We start from the raw sequence: 21,296 nt of genomic DNA on the forward strand, positions 1-21,296 counted from the left end.
ACAATTCACACGATTTGTGTCTCCTCATGATTTTGGGTTTTTTTTACAGAAGATTTTCCTGAATTACAACCAAATTTAGCATGTAACTTTATACTGACGATACTTTAACAAGTTAAATTTTCAGCAGTCAACATCATTTACAAGAGTTATGGCCCCTCCTCATTTAGTTACCACAGGATAACTGAAGGAATATTGGATTTCAACCATATTTATCATGTACCTTTTCACTCATGACACCTTAAACGAGTTGGATTTCCTGCTTTGCAATTTCAAGGAGTTTTGTCCCCTTATTACCCATTCTCCTAACTTTGGTTTCACAACTGAAGTTCCTCTATTTAAGGCCATGAAGAGCAAACTGAAGTATGCCAAGTCTTTGCTATGCACCTGTCACTAATAGCTCAAGTTGAACATACTCTGACAGTTCCAGTTTTTTACTTTGCTTCCTATTATCCTCATACTTAAGAGTGCATGTTGTGATACCCTCGATCTATCTATTGCCCCGTCCTCTTTTCTCCTAAACCATAAGGTAGAAATCCATGAAACTGTGTCATTATATTGCTTATGGGGTGACCATGTGATAGATGGAGTGATATCCTCAACTCACACCCTGGTGTAAAAAATAAAAAAATAATAATCATAGTTTCTAATATTTTCTGACTAAATTGTATATATGCAGTCCCCATGGGAAGAAGCATCTTATGTGTCAGGTCTTGCAATATAACAGCTGAGCACCTCAATCCCAAAACTAAATACATGTTCAAACATTCACTGAGAGACCATGTCACAATAGTTTAAGAATATATTCCACTGTCCAATGGATTTTAAATGCAGAAACTTGGTTTCTTTTATTTAATGTCTGTGCATGTTGGTAATGATGATATATGATAACCTGAATCCCAAACTAACTACATGTTTAAACAATCACTGACAGACCATGTATCAAAAGATGAGTCACTGCAGAACACTAATCTGCATCTAGTTAAGAATGTATTCCACTGTCCAATTGATTTCAAACACAGAAACTCAGAATATTTTTGTACTAATCTCTGTGTGGTTGTGATTGAGTGTGTTGGTGGTGATAATATATGACAATGCCAAGTCTACCAACTATGTTTTTGGTCAAATGCATGCTTGAGAGAAAACATATTTATTTTCTTTTATTCAACTTTAAATTTCCAGTTATTTTTGTATAGGTTTATACAAGTAGATAACATTTTCTCAGCTGTACATTGGTGCCAGTAGGGTAACTATTGCTGACTCCCTTTGGCACTACAAAACACACTTTTTGAGTCTGGAAGCTTGTCAGGTATCTATATGTGTATATATTTTGGGCTTAATGGCACATCAGCACAGTAATGGCTATTCATCCAGAATACAAATCAATCGACTGCATGGACTGGTGAAATACTGATGTGAAAGCCAGATTAATCAACATAGATGAAAACCTCCACCTTTTCCATGGGCATCTGAAAAAGGAAATAATCTATTTTTAACAAATCATTATAATTCAAGCCTTTTTCCAAACAGAAATTGTAAACTTTAATAACAGATGAATTGCTTGCATTGCCTATACAAAAATCTGCTCTGATGTCAAGTTACACATGTTACTGTTTTTGTGAAATCCCTGAGTTCTATACTGTAGTTCAGTGCTCCCATTTTACAACTGTTTATGGCAGACCTAAAATAATTTGTGCCATAATTTTACAAAAATAAGGCATTTTAATAATGTACAACTGCCATGTAATTGGTTCTCAGTAGCCAAATATTAATATCAGGGAAATATATTAAGGAAGAACCTGAAAGCAAAATTTGCCTAACTTAATGGGATCCATTCCCATACCTGTGTTATAAGAGGGACTGAATTATAGGGAGGGATTTTAAAGTGAGGGATCATTTGCCTTGTAATCTTGGCACAATACAGCCTTAGTAGTGATACTGTGCTGTACAAAAAACTCCAACCACATGTACAGAAACTGCAGTAACACACTATGTTTATTCTCATCTTCCATACTGCCAGTCTTCTTGGTTTACACTGTAATAAATGTGCCTTGTTTGGATGATCAGAATTGGAATTCCTTGAATGCCCCCTTTTTTCTTTATCCTGTTGTTCCAACTTCTGCATGTATCCTCTTATGTTCATTACAAGATTTACTAGGTATTTATCTCTTTGTCTAAAATTATTATTTACCCCCAAAAATTGGGTGTAAAATATGTTTCTTTGATAATACTTACCAAATCAAAATACATCTGGCATACAACCACTAAAAGAATATTCCAGCCCTCCCAAACTTGCATTTTGCTCTAAAGTGCTAAAAGTCTTCTGCCCACCTATGTGGAAGTAGGACAAGAGTGATCTCTCCTTGGATAGAGGAATTGGAGCCAAATTCCATCCATAAGTCAGTTACTACTGAAGTGGATGTGCACACTTTATCAAGTTTTTATGTGACTGGGGGTAGGACCGTAATGAGTGTGCCCATATTATAACTGGGCAAGTATTATCAAAGAAACATTTAACTCCAAAACTGGTTTCTTGTTTCAATACATTACACAATCATAAAACATTAGGAAAATGGGTAAGACCTGGAGGGAATTACATCCACTTACTATGTAGAATGCCCAATCTACAGTCCCTGATGTATGTGACTTGGCTTCATGAGATACAGACTTGAGTTGGCATCCTGATATGCCGGGACACAACTTGTTGAAAAATATCCCTAGTGCTAATTCATTGGAAGTAGAGCAAACACACCATTGAGAAACTGCTGAATGACAAAAAGGTAGCCTGCTGTTCTGCTGCTATCGGTCCCTCCAGGTCAAACTGAACCTTCTGGGACAAAAGGTCCCTAAGGCAGAAGCTTGAGAAAGTTCATCCTTTGTATCCCATGACTTGTCTAATGTCAGCTTAGGATCAGCTATGCCCAAATGCTGTGCTAGTGGATGATGGTTTGGATGGGAATTTAAGTTTGATAAACATATTTCTGGGAGTGACAAATTCATATAAAATAATATTCCAGAAGATTTTGTGAGTATATAATGATGTGCAAGGTTGAACTCGATGACATTTGTTACCACATGACCGGTGATCACACTTGACAGCATGAATGATTTAATACAGATATCATGGTAAGTTGCAATCTATAGAATTGTAATACATTACAATGTTCAAATTCATTCTTTCAGTAGCTTAAATATATTCATTGATGAACAACATGTTTAATTTATGACATAAAAAACCACCCTCCCCATTCCATCATACTAAAGTTTTAAAGCCCCCTGGTCTATTACATTATGCTGGCATATCTGCATATTAAGGCTTTAAAGCCCCCAGGTCTATTACATCATGCTGGCATATCTGCATATTAAAGCTTTAAAGCCTCCAGGTCTATTACATTATGCTGGCATATCTGCATATTAAAGCTTTAAAGCCCCCAAGTCTATTACATTATGCTGGCATATCTGCATATTAAAGCTTTAAAGCCCCCAGGTCTATTACATCATGCTGGCATATCTGCATATTAAAGCTTTAAAGCCTCCAGGTCTATTACATTATGCTGGCATATCTGCATATTAAGGCTTTAAAGCCCCCAGGTCTATTACATCATGCTGGCATATCTGCATATTAAAGCTTTAAAGCCCCCAGGTCTATTACATCATGCTGGCATATCTGCATAGATTTTCATTTACTGGAGTTACTCCTGTAGCAGAATGCAAGTGATAAGCTATGTAAGGTCGTCCATTTATTGAGATGGAATTGCATACAGCTTTAAGCTAGATCACTAGTTTAGATCAACCACTACTGGGATAGCAGAATCATCTACTGGGGTCTCATGAACAAGTAGCCCAAAATAAAGGAATCCATTGTCATATTGTGGAGACCCAATAGCAGCAGAAATCCGCAAGTTAAATTCTATTTCATGAGTTAATGGTAGACGCAAATGAGATGATTACATGAGATTTTTCTGTAAGCAGCTGACTCAGTCCATACCAAAATGATTTAAATGCCTGATTGGAATTAGTCTGTTGTTGTTGTCAAGGAATTCAAACCAAGGCCACAGTGAAACAGGTAAGTGTATGTCTTGTTGCTCTGCTGAATTTCAACCAGGCAATTTGACTTCACAAACTCTCAGGTGGCTAAGAAGAGCAAAACCACTCGGTTCATAATTCCTGTGATGCCTCAGGGACTGACATTCAGACAGGAGGGAAGTGCCATCATCCAACAGATACGTCCCTGTATGTGAACCTTGAGCTCAGGGAAAACCTTGTCAATGAGTATCTAAAGGTTTGCATCTTGAAGGTTTTGTCTGAATTTGAAACCATCCTTCTGAAACAAGTTTTGAACCAATTTCTGTGTCCCATTCTTAAAATGATTCTCCAAAGAAATGGTGAGAGAATTTAGATTCCTTACCAGACAAAGATTGCTGCAAGCTTTGGGGCTAAGAAAAGCTCTGGAGAAAGATCCTGATGAGTTTGCATTGTGAACAATCTCAAATGCCTTTTTTGTAAGGAGAGTGTTGATTCTTCCTGTAAAGTATCCACTTTGTATGGGTCTTTTGGGATATCGGTAATGATGGATACCATTGTAATGTCACAGGGACACTGAACATGGTCTAGAGGCCCTTTGAAACAACCTGTATCATTCACAGGCCAGTGTACCCCATTTCATGGAAAAGTTCAATTCCTCCCAGAGAAGTGAAATCGTGGCAATACTGCTGTAGAGATTAAGAGAAAGGACATGGAATGTTCCCCATTTTGCATGACTTCAGAGTCTTTCTTGTTTCTCTCATATCCTTGGAACAAGGGCAAAACTCTAAGTTACTGAGCCAAGAGGTTTGCCCTTTTGTAGCCCATTCCAACCTAAAAATGGCTATGGGATGAATATCTGGTTAGAAGATGTTGAATGAAATATATCTCTTTCTAACAGGTGAAATGAATGGATGCAACTGTCATATTAGGTAAGCAAGTTTTGAGCTGGTCTGTTTAGGTCATGTTCAGATTTCTGCAACAAAAAAAAGCCATGGACACCAAGTTGAACAGGGTCCTGTTGCCATGACATTTTGAAACAGCTGTTCCTATCAAGGTGGGACTTCTGATACATGCACACCTGTAAACAGAACACATTTAATTTGCAGTGAAGAGGATGGTAATAATAACAATAAAATAATGGAAATTATGAAACTGTTTTTCAGAATTCATACACAAGGTCGAATACTGTAGTTGAATTTATTTGAGTACTATGGACCCAAAGGCAGACTATTAAAATGGTGCAAACATACTTGTCATATGATTAAGTTATACAAAGCAAATGCAAAATATTTGCGAGAAATAAAAAATTTGATGGAGTTCCTCCCAGTTGGAGATAAAACATCCCAAACTGATCAAATGGTGAAAAGGCACAAGTACACATCTGCTTCGTGAGGTCTCAGAAAGTGCATGCTTCCTAACACAAGTGGATGACAGTTGATGCCAATTCCTCTATTCAATTGGAGATCACTCTTGTCTAACTTCGAAATATGTTGGCAAACAACTTTTAGCTCTTGTTGATAAAACTGTATCATGATTGGGTAACATATTTGAAGAAGAAAATAGTTGTAAGGTATTTAGTGACAAATTTTAAAGTAGATTATATATTAATTTAATAACCTTTGCAATTTCAAGTTTGGGTGTGATGGATAGACATTTTCAAGATAAAATCTAGCCAATTCAAATATCAACAACCACCACCCATCCTATATGTAAATGTTGTAAACTTGAATATTCAGTCATAAAGTGTATGTAAAAATTGAGAAAAACATTACAAACAGTTTTCTTTCTGTATTTTTAAGATGTGTTAGGCCTAAAGCTTGAGCAATGTAGCTTGAAGTTCCTACTTTTTGTCAGAAGTACATAAAGCACTCCCTCCCCTATAGGGTCCTTCATTATAACATCGTTATAAAGTCAGTATGATCAAGGATTCCATTTCATTAATTGGTGGAAAGATTATATGTATCATGTACTTTGTTATGGAGCAGTCTCACTAATGTAGGTATTCACTGTGGCTACTACTGACAGCATTACAATTAGTACCATGCATGAAAACCTGGGCTGAATAACTACATACTAACGAATTTTCAGTTTGAGAGTGATGGTTACATAACCACTTTTTTGTGACCCACCATATTAAATTAATCCAGAGTATTTTGACACATGCAAACAAGATCTTGAATTTGCTGAGGCGCTCCTTGTAACATATAAGCCTAAGATACCCAAATTTTGCTATGTGTGACCTTTAAATTTGTTGGCATGTGTGACCTTTAAATGATTTGGTATGTGTGGCCTTGAAATGATTAGGCATGTGTGACCTTTAGATGCTTTGGTATGTGTGACATTTAAATGATTTGGCATGTATGACCTTGAAATGATTATGTGTGGCCTTGAAATGATTGGGCATGTGTGACCTTTAAATGATTTGGCATGTGTGACCTTTCAGTGATTTGACATGTGTGACCTTTAAATGATCTGGCATGTGTGATCCTTAAATGATTTGGTATGTGTGGCCTTGAAATGACTTGGTATGTGTGACCTATAAATGATTTGGCATGTGTGACCTTGCAATGATGAGAATAAAATCAACAAATACTACCATGATACTTACACATCATACTGCTGAGGAATGAGTTGTAGGTAGCTGTGCCTGTAACATGACCCACTTTTGCTGGGTTTCGTCGCACTGTTTTACAGTAAAATGCAGTGTTGTCTGCAATGTTACCAGGCCCCCATATCTCCACCTCAACAATGTGCCAGTCTGTCAATCTGGATACAGAAAAATATTAATTCTAATTTCTGGAATTCCTTAATTGGAATGCACAATATTTTCGTTCTCTCAGTTACCCTGCTTATGATAAAGAACTTTTTTTTGTTGCTAAATTTAGTACCATTTATACTTGCTAACAAGTAGATTCCAATTACTCAGACACTGACCTGCCATTGCATAATGCACTGGCCGATGTGGGTCTGTGAAGTCTATTAGGAGTCATCAGTAGAACAAGAAACATTGCCTGTGATTAGATTGCACAATGTGTGATGCCAGATCAGGGTCTATGTTGCTTGCAGCTGCACTTGACTTAAGAGTAACTATATACAGTATAGTTAATTTTAACATTTCTCACATCACTGAACGTTTTCAAATTAAGTAAAATCATAATTTTAGCCTTACACTTTTTCACAATCTGCTTATTAACATCCTACATCTTATCAAATAACTATCTGTTATTAATGTAAATAACATTTTCATGAATTCAGGTATTAATACAAGTATTTGGCTTAATTTATGAAAGTCTATTGCCTACAAACATTTTATTTGGTTTGCTGGATGGCTGATTTTAACAGAATTTTTAACCTTTAACACACCTGCCAGAATATGATGTGTCTTATAAAAAAACAGGTTTAAAAACTTCCAAACTGGTCAACACATTCAAATCTAAAAAACATAATTTCCAGAAAATCTTACCGAGAAAAGTGAGTGCCTGTAACATGACCCACCAAGAGTGATAGAGACAGACCTTTCTTGACACACCATTATATGACCTTAACCTATAGTCTGTATATACAGTAAACAGTCATGCTTAATGTTCATGGAAAACGATCACCACGGGGCAGTTTATAGATTTAATTTTCATGGAAGTGATGAAAAGGAGGTCAGGGATAAATAACCACCATTGTACAGATTATTTTAACTCACAGAAGTGACTTTGTTTTGAGAGTCCTTGTGATGCAAGTCCTTTCAGCATATATGTGGGAGAGTCCATTAGGCTCATTTGCACAGGTAAAATACACAAAGTGAAACAATCCATTCTATTAAAGTTAGGTTGCTTGTATATGTATTTCTAGTGAAGAAGTGCTATACAGTTGCTGTATTAGAGGAGGTATCTTGGATATCAGTTTGTGTATTAAAGAAGTGCTATACAGTTAGTGGATTAGAGGAGGTATCTTGGATATCAGTTTGTGTATTAAAGAAGTGCTATACAGTTAGTGGATTAGAGGAGGTATCTTGGATAACAGTTTGTGTATTAAAGATGTGCTATACAGTTAGTGGACCAGAGGAGGTATCTTGGATATCAGTTTGTGTATTGAAGATGTGTTGTGATGTGATTTGGATTTTTAAAAATTTTTCAGTCATATCGCTATGATGTCTGCAATGTGGCAGTTTATAGTGATGTCTAGCACGGGGGCATCATGCCGCAGACATGTAGCATGATGTCCCACCCAGTCACATTATCCTGACAACGGGCCGACCAGTCCTAACATTAACCACTTAATGCTGAGCGCCAAGCGAGGCAGCTGTTAGTACCATTTTTGTAAGTCTTTGGTATGACTCGGCCGGAGATCCAACCCATGACTTTTTGCATCCGAGGCAGACGATCTAACCACTAGGCCACCTGAGTGGTTGTGTACTGAAGAAGTGATATACAATTGCTGGATTAGAGGAGGTATCTTGGATATCAGTATGTGTGCTTATACACAGGATGAGTAAGTGTTATCATGATTAACTGTGCAGCTCTTATGCTAGATCTGAAGTAACTCTGAAATTTATGGAGAAGATAACTTATGGACTGGATAACTAAATACTGCATTAGATTTTTATCTTTATTACAAGATAAAATTATCCTGAGATGAAACAAATACAATATTTTAACAAGATGTATGAATAAGAAATATAATGCATGTACAGAAATAGTGGGTCTTTTTCCTTCTTGAGCCCTATTTAAATTTGCCTTAAAAATGATCACCTTGCACAAACCTCTTAAGAGAGACCACCTGTCTTGAGAGACCACATTTTCAATAAAATGGATAGACATGTGTTTAAATTCACTGCTGTCTACTGTTTTTATGCAGACTAAGTACATACAGTCAAACCCACTTATCTTGACCCTGGTTATCTTGAGATATGTTGAGTGTTTTGGTACAGTCCTGAAAAATATCTTTATTTGTTATGCTAATTTTTCTCTACCCCTGTTAAGTAGATAACCCCATTATGTCAGGGATAAGTTTCAGTCCGAAGTAACACCTGGACCAGCTTATTTCAACAAAGTGCAATGTTTAATGTCCATCTTGGAGAAATTTTACCAGAAATGATCAGCAAAAGCAATTTATTTTTATGCACAATTTTGGTCAGTTACGTTTGCTACTAGTCACAAGTCAACACTTACAAAAGGAAATACTTAAAAAAGGACAGTCCTAAATATTTTGTGACACTGAAATTCTTAAAAAGTGGGTACAGAATACACAGGAGAGCAACGTGCATTGACTTTTCACTGACTGCTTAGGATGATGCTCAAGTGACATCCTGCAGAAGGTGACATACCCAGTAACAGGGATTGACAATGGAGTTACATTATCACATTTTACATGTTTGGTATTATATTTGACAATCTTTGATTTTATAAAAAAAACATTTTGTGCCAAGCACCAACACGTTTTGCAGTAGCTATAATACCTCTATAAGACCTCTGTGGTATGTATAAAAGAACATATTTCAAAGTGAGGTGTACTGAACTTTGGACATTTTTGTGCTTGGGAAAGTTTTGCGATTAAGCAAGTCTTGTGTATTTGTGCAGTGTATAAGCAAAATATTTCCTGCATTTTTATGTTAATACAAATACATTTATCAAGTATAATAATTTTCCTAAGTCAGAAAACATGAAGAACAAAAAAAAGCTGATCATTCCTTTTATCCATTACAGTATATTAGGTGATGTCAGATGTTTATTAACTTCTGATTCTGTCTTCAGCCTACAAAATTTGACTATAGCGACACACTGCTGTTGGCAAAGACACAAGCCAATCCATTTCGCTTACATAGGGGTGACCAGGTTTAAATAAGTTTGTATTTTTTTTTATTTCTTCATGAGGCATGGTTATTTTATTAACTGAGGAATGGTAAAACTATATGTTCACCACAAAATATTTATTGACTGTAGAATTAAAACAGAAATTAGAGTACATATTGTACCTTTATTTCAGAGAAAGCACACGTATGTACACACACAAGTAACTTATTATACACTGTTCTTTTTGTATTGTATGATATGTACAGCTGCAGTCTGAATTCTGTCTAAAACATTTGAAATCACAACACTTGTTACTAAAGTAAAATGGTAAGATAAAGCAATAACTGATCTTAAAACTACAACCTGTTTGAGATACCACTTTTTGTTGGCACAAGGGATAGTCTCTCAAGGCAGGTTCTACTGTATTATCCCTTTACCTCATAAGGTGTATGGCTTTGTGCTCAGTATATATACATGTACCAAACTTACACAGTGAAGTGTACTATAAACAGAACACCTGTTACCTATTTGACACTATACAGATAGGCCTGCCATTTAACTGTTACAGCAGTGTAGTATATGTTATGTTCAACATCAATTTGAACCCTTTTATATTTTTGGTACACATCTATTATATCATCTATTATATATAAAAAAGATTTAAGAGTAAAATGTGATTGTTATAGTTGTATAGTTATTTTTCACAGAAGAATATTTTATGTGCTTTAAAATCTTGAGAGAACTCATTCACCGCCAAACCAGTGAAGCCATGTGACCCACTGTAGCTGCCATTTCTCAAACTCAAAATTTACATTATTTATCTAAGTCTACATCACTAAATCACCTGAATTTGATAAATTATATAAAATAGGTGATGCTTACATCAACATCAGAACCTTTACCTATGGTAATGAAGCTTTTTACTTGTGACTGTAATCATGCAAACTCCAGAAAGTACTGAACGAAATCCACAGCCTCCATTTGGAGAGCAGAAAATCCAACCCAGTTACTTTAAATAGCAGATTAGGTCACTAGAGCTTAAACACTGCCGCAACCACAGGATCTGACATAATGGCCATTCACAGCAATGAATCTAGTATTTAATAGGTGGTTTCCCCCAAAGGTTGTGTTTTAGCATTGGGAGAAAGCTCACATTATGCATTTTGATGGGAAAGTTGATCAAACGAAGATAAGAGGTGCCCTAAAATATTCAAATATTCCTCTTAAAACATCTTGGAAAACACAGTAACAATTAAACAAAACAAAATCTCAACAAGTGTTTCTGCTGAAGTAGTTTTTGAGTTCATCTCTTCTTTTTATCTTGCCACCAAAGTTTAGCCAATTTTTAATCAAAGACTCACAAGCCATCATGGACCATTCTTACATACAACTCCTCAAACAATAAGGTAATCAATTCACAGCTTGTTGTGTACACATGCCAGCCATGTCAATCTGATAACCTCAGCTATGTGAAATCCAATGCTAATACATGGATACAGCCACATTCGTACACCTCATCCTACAATGATATGCATCCATTTTTATGTAAGAATTTATAACTAAGTTGGATCTTCCATTTTTCTTATTTCATAAATGAATGGAAATCTGTCTCAATCAAAACCTCTATATAAATCATACCAGCCCCATTTTCACATCATGTCTTAAAGTATAATCCAATGCTTGAGATCTATGACTGGTCATACTTAATTTGAATTTCATCCAATGAGATTGTTAGATGCAAGATTCCATACACATGACACCAGCCCCAATTTCACCAACATGTACTCTAAGTCTATGCTCAAGATATATGATTGGTCAAACTTAACTTAAATTTGATCCAATGAGATTGCTAGATGCTAGACTCAAATGCAGACTCAAAAGCCATATTGGTGAAATTAAGGCCTGTTTATAAAGGACATTATGCATCTTTATCTTACTTATATGCCATACATACTATCTTACAAGTCAAGTCTGAACAGAAACTACACAGACCCTAATCTGCCATCACATAATATGCCTGCAAGTTAGAATTAACACTGTTTGTTCCTGATTACTCCTAACATAATTTTAAGTGAGTATATCTGGTATTTAACCTCACTATAAAGTACATCTGTCCATAAAGGACACTCTTGTGTATACTTTTACACTTGAGATTTGCTGTACTATCAAGCACAATTACAAAAAACTATCATACCCAGGATCTGCAATAATTGAACCCTGGACTTTATCAAAACCAAGATTGTGTGCTGCCACTGCAGCTGCTGCCATTGTGTTCACATTATTTGGGGCCAGAAGACAAAGGTCACGAACTGGACCTGCAAATTTAAGGAGTATATTTTAAGTAATAAAGAATGCATTCGCTAAAATGTACCAAATGGTATAAAAGATTTACCAAACCATGAAAAGGGTATAGTGCAACCAGATAATATACATCAACAGCCTTACAGGTCAGGAAAATATCTTGACTACCAACTTTGTGTACGAGGAGAGTAGCACATGAAACATTACATCCTGTTTACTTATATTTTTAAAAATTAATCATGATTGTTTAAAAATTATCAGTTAGTAAAGACATTCAGGGGACACTTAAAAAAATGGAAACCCACTCAGTCCCAGGTAAAATAAATTCATGTCAACTGATCTGCACTCATGAAGTTTGATTTTAATGAAATCTAAAAATTGGATTGTATAACAGAAAATGGAATACATAGTTGCCCTAACTTAAGTTAATTGCAAGAATACTAATAGATCTTGTTATAATTCAGTTTACCATCGAAAAGGGTGACAGCTGCATTTCCTGTCATGCTCTCTAACTTGCTCTTCAAGGGCTCCTCTAGTTTAAAGCTTGAGGGGTGTTTGGTCATTGTCACTTTCAAAGCCTGACATACATGATAAAAATAAATCAATGTTTAACTTCAAAAAGAGGACATTTAAGAAATTTTTGTTCCACAAAGAGAATCAAATCAGGAATAAATCATAAACAACAGCTTCAATGTTTCAGTTCAAATCACAGTTTATTATAAGACAAAGAATACAAAAAACACTATCATAGCAAAATAAAATCATTATTTTCTCACTCCTATAGTTTGCCATTATAAGAAAATCATACAAAATATGCCTATCCCAAATAAGAGCAATTGCTGACACAAAAGATGTCATTGTTCTTAAAAAAGCAAATTTTGCCTGTGTATGAAAAGTAATCTTTGTTTACAACAAATTCTGTCATGAACTAAACATTTATGCTGTAGTGAAGTTAGTACTTATGAAAACTTCTAGGTACCAGATATATTAAAATTTAGGCACAACTCCATTTGAACTTATTAAACATTCCTCTAATACTGGTGTTCCCAGATTTGAAATAATCGTTAGCTAAAAATAAACATACAGTGTAAAAACCATCAAGTATGCTTTTTTCTTGTAATGCTTTTCCAGAAATGTGGACAATTTTCATTCTAAAGTGTAACATGACCAGAAAGAAATCAAAGTTACAAGAATAAGGTGTACCATGCATTACAATGATTGACAAATAAAAATCCAAACTCATTCTGTACATTTTGGAAAATAATGCTCAACAACACAATATTGAATGAGTAACATTAAATTTAGAATTTAAAAAAATCAGTTCCAAGTTTGTAAACCACTTCAGTTTCTTATCATTGTAAATCCAACAAGAGGAATACACCTGTTTATATGCTTGTCACTGACAAATGAAGCCATTTTTAAATTTACTTGCCTTGAAATACACATTGTGTTCATTTTTCACTTTAATTTATATTGTTTTTAAAAGTACTGAAATATAAATATGAAAGTAATTTGTTTGATATCAGTTTTGGGATACAACATCTTAGAATCGGACTGCCTCCATTGTCCTAAACATTATTTAGGCTAACCAAAAACCTGGCAACATGTGCTTTTCATCAAGGTGCTACGTACATGGATATTTAAGACTGTGGAGCAATAGACAGTATCCAGGGTTGTCAAAATGAGCAGGTGAAATGGGCTGCCAAAGCACCTGAAGGGGGGGGGCTGTATTTTTATTAAATGCGACCCCTGCCTGAGGTACCATTTCATCCAATGCAAACTTGCATCTGCCCTAATAGTACCTGTGACACTTCACTGAAGAATGAATGGAGCTTAATTATTATAATCTTTTGGCCAAGTTATTGAACAGCAAGCAGAATAAGAACTGACATGAATTGTTGTTGACAGGAGAACTGGATGGCATTGTTTTGAGTACAATAAACACAAGGACAAGCTGATGTGTATTCAAAGGTAACAAACAATCATGATTATTAACTTGTTTTTCAAGCTGTTAAGAATGAAAAAATGTATGTAATTGTGGTTGTGTAGCTATCACTATTTTCTGGACAACAAAAATGGTACTGTCAAACTCAGAAATGAGAAACCCCTAAAGGTGGCACACTCAAAATTAAAACTCTGTAAATCATCATAATACAGGTGCTCTAAAATTTAAAATAGGCTGAAACAGATATCTAAATAAGAATAAATACAGTACTTTGAAGAAAAAAGTTCCAACACCATTTCCTAGCAAGAAATGAGAAGAAAATTATCCAATATATGCATCAGTGTGGGATAGGGAAATCCTAACACTGGGGTAGGAATTTGTTGGCAGAAACTCAGCAAAGCATCATTTCTGCATAAAAATTCTGATCCTCAAATGGGGTTTCCTTATCCAAGACCAGTGCATCTGATGGATTTCTTCTAATATCATGGTTATTGTCTATTCAAAGTGAAATCTCTCAGGACCAAAATCCTACTTCAATATTATTAAACACTTACCAGAGGGAGAACAGATTTGAAATTATGTACAACTGATGTTAGAAGGGTCAAAGATTATGTTCTGAGAAGGAATATTTTTAGTTAGTTTTCTCCAAAATACTTACCTAATCGCTTTTAGAAAATTACTCTCTGCTACCTCCAAATCCAGTACTACCTGACAAACTAATTTTTTTTAGGGTCTATTGTCATAAAGACAGGGGGAAGTAACTCTTACAAACTTCCTTTCTTTTCGTTAGGTAACCACCAGTATCCTGAATGCAACCTATGTAAGCCTGAGCAAACAGTAGAACAGGATGTTCACATTTGTGGGGAAGGGTGAGAGGGATTCATAGTAATGTGATCAAGTAGGTATTTTCAGAGATACATAATTATATATTACTGAAACATCCCCACTCTCCATCAAATACCCAAACACATTAACAGTGGGAGAACATGTAACATAAGGAAAGAATACATGAGTATCTAAAGTCGACCCACATCACCCTGTAGAAGCACAATATCTGCTCTACTAACATGAGGTTAGCATAACTTAAAGATTATGCATCTGAGGGCATTTCCTGTGGGATCCAACACATTACATTCACGAGTTTCCTGGAAAAATCCAGCAAAAGCTGCAAGGTCATGCCAAATCTGAGATTGATTTGTCATGAATGGAACATGGTAACTCTTTGGGCAACTGCCAATTGCCAGACAAGATTTAGCTTGCCGATTTGTGAGGCCATGTCATGCAAATAGAAGCTTGAGAAAGTGGACATGGCATGCCAGTCAAGTAACTCCCTTTTGTCTCAAAGTGAAACATTATGTTCAATTGGAAAGGCTCATGGCAATCTGTCATATTTTATGAACTTAAATCTTCATGAATCCTATCCGATTTCATGCTATACTGATCTAATACCCGCCTCCAATAGTCGAGCAATGTATGTGGAGTTATGTCTTGCATTCCTGCCTTTACCAGTATGAAGAGCCTTTGATGGCCTCCATGGACATTCTCTGCATGTTTCAGATAGCACCTGAGGTTACATGCTGGCTCCTGCAGCTTCATCTCTCTCGACAAAACCATGGACAGCACATGCAGCTCACTCACCCTGCAAGCTGAAGATATATAGTGCTATAAGAAAGCAAGTGAGAACATGGAACGGTATCCCTTGAGTCTCATAGGGGTAACTTCTTGTCCTCAAAAACAAAAAGAGAGAAGGCAGCCAGTAGGGGGATGGTGGCTGAGAGTAGTGTGACATTATCATGATACCATTCATTGGAAACATGCCACTTCCCCTCATATGCCTTAAAAGTAGAGGACCATCTAACTGTCATGATTCTCTCAACAATTAAAGCACTGAACTCCTTTTCGTCCCTGACAAGATAGAATAATGGTGACCTTGGCTGCTTGCACAGCAATGCATTGGGGGGGGGGGGGTTGCTATGATTTTCCTGGGTATGTCCATTGACAGATGCATTGGGGGAATTGCTATGATTTTCCTGGGTATGTCCATTGCCAGATGCATGGGGGGGGGGGTGTTCCTATGATTTTTCTGGGTGTGTCCAGACCTGCCAACCCTGATGAGTCCGTCTCAGTAAGGCAGTCGATTTTTTTCTGTAAGATTTACCAGTTTTCAGTAAGGTGTAACAAAATATCAATAACTGCTATTGTAAAGCTGGAAAACGTAATTAAAAGTTTGACGCATCAACAATAAACATTACGTTCAACTGAAACATTTGTAAAGTACACGTAGACTTTATTTATTTACCACTAGTACAGTTGCACAAACTCTAGTTCCAAAAGCTTTGCAGCTCAATGGCTTGTTGCTATCTCTCAACTTGACATAATTCTTGGAAATTCTTTCCATTTCACATGATGACAGCAATCATATCTCCCACCACAAGACATACTCAAATTGGCACGTGATGTCCAATAAATGTAATTATGTTCTTTCCAGCTTTTATTCACAAGAATCTGAATACTCCTCTTTATTCTTCTGTGTTGATTATTAAGACTTTTCTAGAAGATTATTTTCCCTTTCATCTTAAACATGCATCGCTTTCTGGACGTCATTTTTAAAAATTCTATAATCAACAGTTTGATCATGCAGACACTTCTCATGAACAAATAGGTGCAGTTTAAAGCATCTGGGGTGCTGCTGTAAAGTTAGTCTGGTTCCCTGACTAATTTCACTACTTCTAAGATGAAACCCGGATCCAGATAAAACACGGATGAACCAATTGTTCTGATTTTTCGGCAACCATCATTTTTCCGTAGTTTTTGCTAGTATGCTGCAAATCCGTATTTTAAGGGAAATGTTTTTAAGACTTATTGCAAAATCATAAGAGTTGGCAGGTATGTGTGTCCATTGCCAGATCAAGCAGACTTGATCCAGGATCAGTTCCATCAGAGAGGGGCAATCAGAACTATTCTGCTATCTCTGCTCATTTTTCAGATCAGCAAAGGTCCAGTGATTTCATCTCTCCCTTGCCAGAAGAGGCAGTTCACTACAACCAAATTGTCTAAAATTTTCAGAACTTCCTTCCTTTGGATGCAGCCAAAAAATGTGAAAGGCATTGCTTGAAGAACAGTTGGTTGAGTCTTGCAGCATGTGTACCCCAAAGCCAGACAAACTGTACAGTTTTTTGATTTCCAGTTCTGGGGTTTCTAAACATATTTCCTTTAATATCCAATTCCCTGTCTTGCCACTGAAGCAGGAAATATCTGATTTTGGTCAAGATCATAATATGGTGATCTAAATGACCCGACATTGGGTGCCACTGTGCCAAAAGGGCCATCTGCAGAGGATGCATGTACAGGCAACTGAGGTATAATGGTTTCACCACAAGCAATGAGCAGGCCATGGAGATGAAGAAACTCCCTCACTAAAATGAACCATCCGGTGGATGGTTTCTCCAACAAATAAATGATATTTTCAATGTATTCTGCGAGGAAGATGAATCAAGTTGATATAAGTAAGAAATTCTACACCTAGATTAAGAAAATGTTGAGAAGAGACAAGATCCAACTTCTCCACATTGACTATCTTACCTAAACTGAGAATGAGGCAGAAAAGGTTGTTTATATCACAAACCAACCAAAATTACCATAATAATCTTGCCATGTATAGCTTATGTATGTTGCCATCACTATAAAGAGTACATCCTAATGTGGGATATAGCACATTCCAACATCTTAGTGCCATCACTGTGGGGGAGTACATCCCAATGTGGGATATGGCACAGTCCAACGTCTTGGTGCCATCACTGTGGGGGAGTACATCCCAATGTGGGATATGGCACAGTCCAACATCTTAGTGCCATCACTGTCGAAGAGTACATCCCAATGTGGGATATGGTGAACCCAAAGCCTTGGTGATGGCCAAATGGCCGAGATTGAGGCCAGATGGAAGGGAATGGAACTGGTACACTAACCCATAAAATATGAAGTGAAGGTATTTCTGTGATACTGCTGGAATAGGTATATGGAAATATGTGTTGGACAGGTCAGGACTGATAGAGTATTTATCATGCTGCAGAGATGGACCTTGCCAAATCTATCTTGAACTTTATGGTAGTAATGAACTGATCAAGTATGTGACAGGTCCCATTTTTCAATTAGTTTTTGTAACAAGAATGCTGGTTTCCTGTATACATTTTGTATCATGGACATGATCTGTCTGGCTTGTTGGAAATCTGATGGGAGTAGGATGCCATAACTGTGTCAACTGTCAAGCAATGTGCTGTTTAGATGACAGATTTATGACTGCCGAAACTTTACCTTCCTGGCCTTCACATCTGAACTAGGTGACAGCCATAATGGTATATGGCGAATGATGTACAACATGCAGGCCATTCTAGCTGGCTAAGTCAAAAGGTAATTCCACACACCTGGCTTAAACTTTCCTACATTCATGCTTGGGCACGGATAGACATTTATGCACAAAGGGCTGCCGAATTGGCTTATAAATGGTCCTAGTTTCATCCAACGTGCTTATCCACATTCTAGACGAGACCTTTACATAGTATTCATCTCTAGCATGATTCCATTATAGCCTGAGTTGAATCATTCAGCGTGGCTTGATTGCTATGTGCTGTTCAAGTTATCTTAATCTGGAGTGGGGTGGCTCTCTCTAAATCTGCCATAAAACTGGTCAATGGTTCCAAATTCGAATGAATATTAAATACTTTATGTCTGGAAGATTTATACCTGGCCCTTTCATACTGCCTTTCAATTGCCTGTCTTCTGCCCATACTCCACAAACATTACATGGGTGTGGAGAACATTTTGTACAAGCCAGGCATGTTTCATGGTTTCTTCCACAACTTAAAACCATCTGCACTTCTTGCACTTCACTGATGTCACTGTAATGAATGAGAAAATAAAACATACACACACTATATATACACATTCTTCAAAATGGGCAAACTACCAAAACTACTTAAGAAGTGTGTAAAAACATGAAATCAAACAGGACAATACAATTACTCTGAAGAAAACTTGAGAGTAATCAATTGATATCACATTGACAATAATGACCAGCAAAGAAAATGCATAAATATGAATAATTCACAAAAAAAATGCAAAGCTGTACACACTAGGTATATCAACCTTTTGACTTACTATACCACTGAAAATAAAAATCTTGAATGATCAAAATTTTAAATATAAATTGCAGTGCATTCTTTGGAGGCACTGGTCACAGTTGGAAATGAAAATTTAAACTCATTACACCTGGGATATGGGGGGCCACCTAGCAGGAACAAAGCAAGTGTACTCTGTAAGAGTTACTTCCCTTGTTCTATATGAGAAAGACATTTTCAGTCTTTTAGGCATGGTTGGATTTGGAGGTAAAGTAATTTTTCTAATATTAAGATGATCGGGTAATGTATTTGATGGAGAACACCCTTTCACATAATCAAATTTAGGTCATTATTTCAAGAATAGTTGGTCAAGTAAATGTTTATTTTCAACGGCAAATTAAAAAATGTTCAGCATGTGTCAGACTGGTCAAGTTGATTTTATTTAGAGATTTTTCAACCCAAGTGATGGCATTATCCGTGTAATCAAATTCGAGTATCCTAATTCATGTAGCTGAATTCCTGATTTTCTGGTCAGGTATTTTGTTCCATAATATAACAAAAACAAACATTGCCAATAAGTAGCAATGTAATGTTGCAATAAAAGTTGGCACAATACCGCCGCATTGTCTGGCAACAGATTACTGAAAAGAGTTGTGAAAATGATATGAAATATTACATTTCATCATAATTTTCCATATCAATTGTAAAAGTATAAAGTTAAAAGCCTTAAATATAATTCCATCTGTTGAAAACATTCAGTTGATACATAGGTATTATGATCTAAGATCAATTGTGAAATCAACACTATTTCAATGAATTTCTGTACCCGAGTGCTCTGTCAAACAACCATGGGATGGAGTAATCATTAAAACCTATAATGACAAAGTTTTCCAGTTCATACAAATGTCAGACTTCAATGCAAAAATTAAAACTGCTGAATGAAAGATACAAATTACAAACTTGCAGCCTCTGTAGCCTAAGATAAAATCCCATTAAAGAAAAAAGAAATATAAAGATGATATTATAAGTTAGTACAAAGCCATCCCTCTCTAAATATATGCATATTTCTCTGTTGTTGCATGTAGTCTGCTTTCCTGTCCTTTCATACACTAGTCCATATTTTAACTCAACATGGAACCAGTCAGATACTGGTAGAGAACCAGAGTACCTACTTTCTCCATTTCTTTCTTTAGCTTCTGAAAATCAACTTCACAATTAGAACTGAAAGCCATATTCATACTGAGTCAGTCATTCTACCTGTAAGGTTCCTCTGTCAGCCATCTTGTGAATATCTTCTCCTCCCCAAAGGGCACCACTGGGAACATACAGACCATGTGTCTGTGCTGCAGCATACAACTGCTGTTGTAGTTCAGGTGATGCCAATGCAGTTGGCGAGCCAATCTGGAATAGTATGCATAACTAATTTCAAATATGGGATTGCTAATAAAGTATATTTGTTACCAACTTACAAAAAGAACCAATTGTCTGAGCAAAATATATTCTCCTATAATATTTACTAGATCAAAATATGCAAGGGTTATATACACTACCACACAAACCCAGCACTCATACTTAAAAACAAAAATGCCATATACTTACCAAGATGGAATTTAAACTAGAGTAGTTGCACCCTGGACAAGGTATAACAGCCCAATCCTGTCAATTATCAGTTACTAATAGAGCATATGTGAATGCTCTTCCAGGTATGTAACTGGAAGGAGGGCTTGGGACGGTGTGCCCACATCATGATCAGGTATGTATTATCAAAGAGACATGACCAAACTATGGGCTAAGGGGACATAACTCCCCCTTTAAACAAGAGCATCATCAAAGGTACATTATATACCACCCCATTTTCTGTGTAGACACTAGTAGTGCATGGTTCACTCTGGAGATTACTGACCAGCCCCAGGAATGGGGTCTTTAACAAAACTAAGGTGTAGAAACTTTTTTCTTATTAGTCTTAGTGTGACCATGATCACCTACCTTTACATTAAAACCTTGTAACTTTACATAATACTGGTGCTCTAAAATTTGAAGCAGGCTGAAACAGATACCTAAATAAGAAATACAGAACTCTGAAATCTTTTTTCCAACACCATTCCTAGCAAGAAATGAGAGGAAAATTAT

The 21,296-nt window shown here is 36.3% G+C and overlaps 1 protein-coding gene across 1 annotated transcript in view; it reads right to left on the bottom strand.

Annotated features, from left to right (window-relative positions):
• Window positions 1-1,144: 1,144 nt before the first annotated feature.
• The window catches only part of LOC149776967 (aspartate dehydrogenase domain-containing protein-like), a 31,744-nt gene continuing 11,592 nt past the window's right edge, over window positions 1,145-21,296 (bottom strand). The window contains exons 4-8 of the mRNA XM_089941684.1: window positions 20,424-20,567; window positions 12,577-12,685; window positions 12,001-12,121; window positions 6,632-6,789; window positions 1,145-1,466 (exon numbers count right to left, since the gene is read on the bottom strand). Coding sequence (XP_089797810.1) covers window positions 1,429-1,466; window positions 6,632-6,789; window positions 12,001-12,121; window positions 12,577-12,685; window positions 20,424-20,567 — 570 coding nt within the window. The 3' untranslated portion in view covers window positions 1,145-1,428. The remainder of the gene's footprint in view (window positions 1,467-6,631; window positions 6,790-12,000; window positions 12,122-12,576; window positions 12,686-20,423; window positions 20,568-21,296) is intronic.

Source organism: Sinohyriopsis cumingii, chromosome 18 (genome assembly GCF_028554795.1).
Source record: "Sinohyriopsis cumingii isolate HCF-2022 chromosome 18, ASM2855479v2, whole genome shotgun sequence".
In the NCBI taxonomy this organism is placed as follows: domain Eukaryota; kingdom Metazoa; phylum Mollusca; class Bivalvia; order Unionida; family Unionidae; genus Sinohyriopsis; species Sinohyriopsis cumingii.